Source organism: Sinocyclocheilus grahami, unplaced genomic scaffold, assembly GCF_001515645.1.
Source record: "Sinocyclocheilus grahami isolate Dianchi unplaced genomic scaffold, SAMN03320097.WGS_v1.1 scaffold4740.1, whole genome shotgun sequence".
Taxonomy (NCBI): domain Eukaryota; kingdom Metazoa; phylum Chordata; class Actinopteri; order Cypriniformes; family Cyprinidae; genus Sinocyclocheilus; species Sinocyclocheilus grahami.
Window position 1 is genome coordinate 8,140 of NW_015509623.1, and position 2,448 is coordinate 10,587.

Consider the following 2,448-nt stretch of genomic DNA (forward strand, 5'->3'; position numbering starts at 1 on the left):
AGGAATAAATTACATTTTAAAATATATTCAAATAGAAGACAGTTACTTTAAAATGTCATAATATTTCACAATATTACTGTTTTATTGTATCTTTGATGAATGAAGCCTTTTTGAGCATGAGAGATTTTTTTCAAATAATTTTAAAAAATCTTACAGACCTCTGGTGTATAAATGGTAGAGTAGTTGAAACACTGTGTTGTTACTCCCTTTGGTTGGCATAAATCTTCTAAACCTCATTTTGTTTCCTACACTGTTTTTATTTATGATCTTTTGCAGTGAGGAAAACTTCAGTAACTACACCCTGATCCCTGTGGATGAGGAGTTTTCACGTGGCCGTGGTCTCGACATCGGCGCTCACGCGTGGGAGAAAGGGGGTGATGTGTTGATGTTCTTCTGTGATGTTGACATCTACTTCACACTGGAATTTCTTGGCACCTGTCGCCTCAATACAGCTCCAGGTCTGTCATTTAACAATCATTTATATCTGAAAATTCATAGACCCATTACTAGATAAAACATCTGTATTTCTTCCATTTTGCACTGTTGTTTGATTGTACTATAGGGTATAGTGTATGTGTAGCAAATAAATTAATAATGAAATTGACTTGTTTTGCATGTTTGTGAGAACAGTAAAAAGAAACTCAATATTTTTATACAAAAAAATGTTTGTTAAAAATGTAATTTTTCACAAACTTTCATAATAAATGTTCATTTTTTTTCCTCCCTTGAAGGAAAACGAGTTTTCTATCCAGTAGTTTTCAGTTTGTACAATCCAACTATAGTTTATGGAAATCTTGAGTTTCCGCCTCCCGTTGAGAATCAGCTGGTATGTAACATCAAGATTTTTCTATGAACCTACATGTTTGTAGCATATATGGCTTTCTACTGATACTAAAGTGAATAATGCAATTGTATGGTGTTTACAGATTCATAAAAAAGATGCCGGATTCTGGAGGGATTTTGGATTTGGCATGACTTGTCAGTATCGCTCTGACTTCCTCAGCATTGGTAAGTCAGTGTGTATTTAAATGTGGGAAAAGTTTTACATTTTATAACAAAAATTCAGCAAAAGTAGACGAAAGAGCTGATCCAAATATGTCAGTAATATTTATTGTATTTTATTGTAGTAACTCTATTTTACTTGTGAAGTAAAATAATACATTTTTCCAGTATAGTTTAAAATCGATGCATCAAATTACAATGAAGATATTTTGCTTGTTACATATAAATAAACTCAAGGTTCCCCTTTTCTAGGGGGATTTGATCTGGAAGTGAAAGGCTGGGGTGTAGAAGATGTGCACTTGTACAGGAAGTACCTACGGAGTGATCAGATTGTGATCCGCACTCCTGTATCAGGCCTCTTCCACCTGTGGCATGAGAAGCAGTGTGCAGATGAACTGACCCCAGAACAGTACCGCATGTGCATCCAGTCCAAGGCCATGAATGAGGCGTCACACTCTCACCTGGGCATGCTGGTGTTCAGGGAGGAGATTGAGACTCACCTTCGAAAGCAGGCCTACAAAACCCAGAGCAGACCAGCAGAATAAATCAACAATACAGAGCGCAACGTTGTTGATAACAGCAATGAAGAAATAGGTCAAAAAGACATTTTTGGTATTAAGTCAACTCTAAATAATCATCCATGGATTACTGAAGACCTTATGACAGCAAAAAAGACTGTGTAGTGGGAGAATGGTACTGATAGGTACTATGTAAACTGTTTACATCAATGAGACTTTATTCTACATTCTGCAATAGTTTGCTTTAATGCCAATTTAAATTTTAGGTGTTCTGCACTAGAAGGACTTTTTGGATTTATTAACTACATGCATAATGCATAATGACCAGTCCCATTGGGGAAATTAGTTCATGAAGATTAGTTGAAATGCAGAGAAATTGGTAGGGCCTCATTCATGAAAGAGAGTTTGTGCAAACTATTTGTAAATGTGTTAAGTTGTCTTAATGAATTGAATGCAACAGATTGCATAAAGACTTTTACAAATGATTTACACGGAAATTATTAATAATGGCCATTGAGGAAGCATGTCTTTATTTTTTATTTTGCAAATAATTGGCAGAGCCATACGTTACATTTTTATATCATTTCTATTGAAAATGTATGCGCTGTGACAAAAATGGAGATCCGTTGCTAAAAGTGACAATCATCCACAGATGGATGTGGTTAAACTTGCCATGCTGGATTTGTACTGTAGGCAATGTCTCTGTTGGAATAGTATTCAGATTTTAGGAAAGGTCTTCCACGGGTTTGGACCCGATATGCATTTTGATGTATGTCAAACTTTTACTTTGCACCATGTGTGAGGACACTGGTCAGTGCCATAGCGCTAACAGTCAGGGGTTTAAGTTGCAGGCTCTGATATTTCAAGACATTGGCCTTTGCAATCACTTTGAAATGAATCTGTGGAAGTAGTGAGAAAAAAAAAAAAA

The 2,448-nt window shown here is 35.8% G+C and overlaps 2 protein-coding genes across 2 annotated transcripts in view; one reads left to right on the forward strand and one right to left on the reverse strand.

Moving 5' to 3' along the window:
* The first annotated feature begins 125 nt into the window (after window positions 1–125).
* Window positions 126–2,448, forward strand: LOC107576973 (chondroitin sulfate N-acetylgalactosaminyltransferase 2-like). The gene is made up of 4 exons (XM_016263092.1): window positions 126–458; window positions 732–826; window positions 927–1,008; window positions 1,255–2,448. The coding sequence occupies exons 1-4, from the start codon at window positions 263–265 to the stop codon at window positions 1,545–1,547; spliced, it is 666 nt and encodes a 221-aa protein (XP_016118578.1). The 5' UTR covers window positions 126–262; the 3' UTR covers window positions 1,548–2,448.
* Window positions 2,303–2,448, reverse strand: part of LOC107576972 (SEC23-interacting protein-like) — a 2,455-nt gene continuing 2,309 nt past the window's right edge. Inside the window, exon 6 of the mRNA XM_016263091.1 lies at window positions 2,303–2,406. Coding sequence (XP_016118577.1) covers window positions 2,303–2,406 — 104 coding nt within the window. The remainder of the gene's footprint in view (window positions 2,407–2,448) is intronic.

What these genes read in the sequence shown, in the direction of transcription:
- LOC107576973 (XM_016263092.1), top strand. Translation starts at nt 263, where the DNA reads ATGATCTTTTGCAGTGAGGAAAACTTCAGTAACTACACCCTGATCCCT. An exon ending in CTCCCGTTGAGAATCAGCTG is followed by an intron (nt 827 to 926) that starts GTATGTAACATC and finishes TGGTGTTTACAG; the next exon opens with ATTCATAAAAAAGATGCCGG. An exon ending in CTCTGACTTCCTCAGCATTG is followed by an intron (nt 1,009 to 1,254) that starts GTAAGTCAGTGT and finishes CCCCTTTTCTAG; the next exon opens with GGGGATTTGATCTGGAAGTG.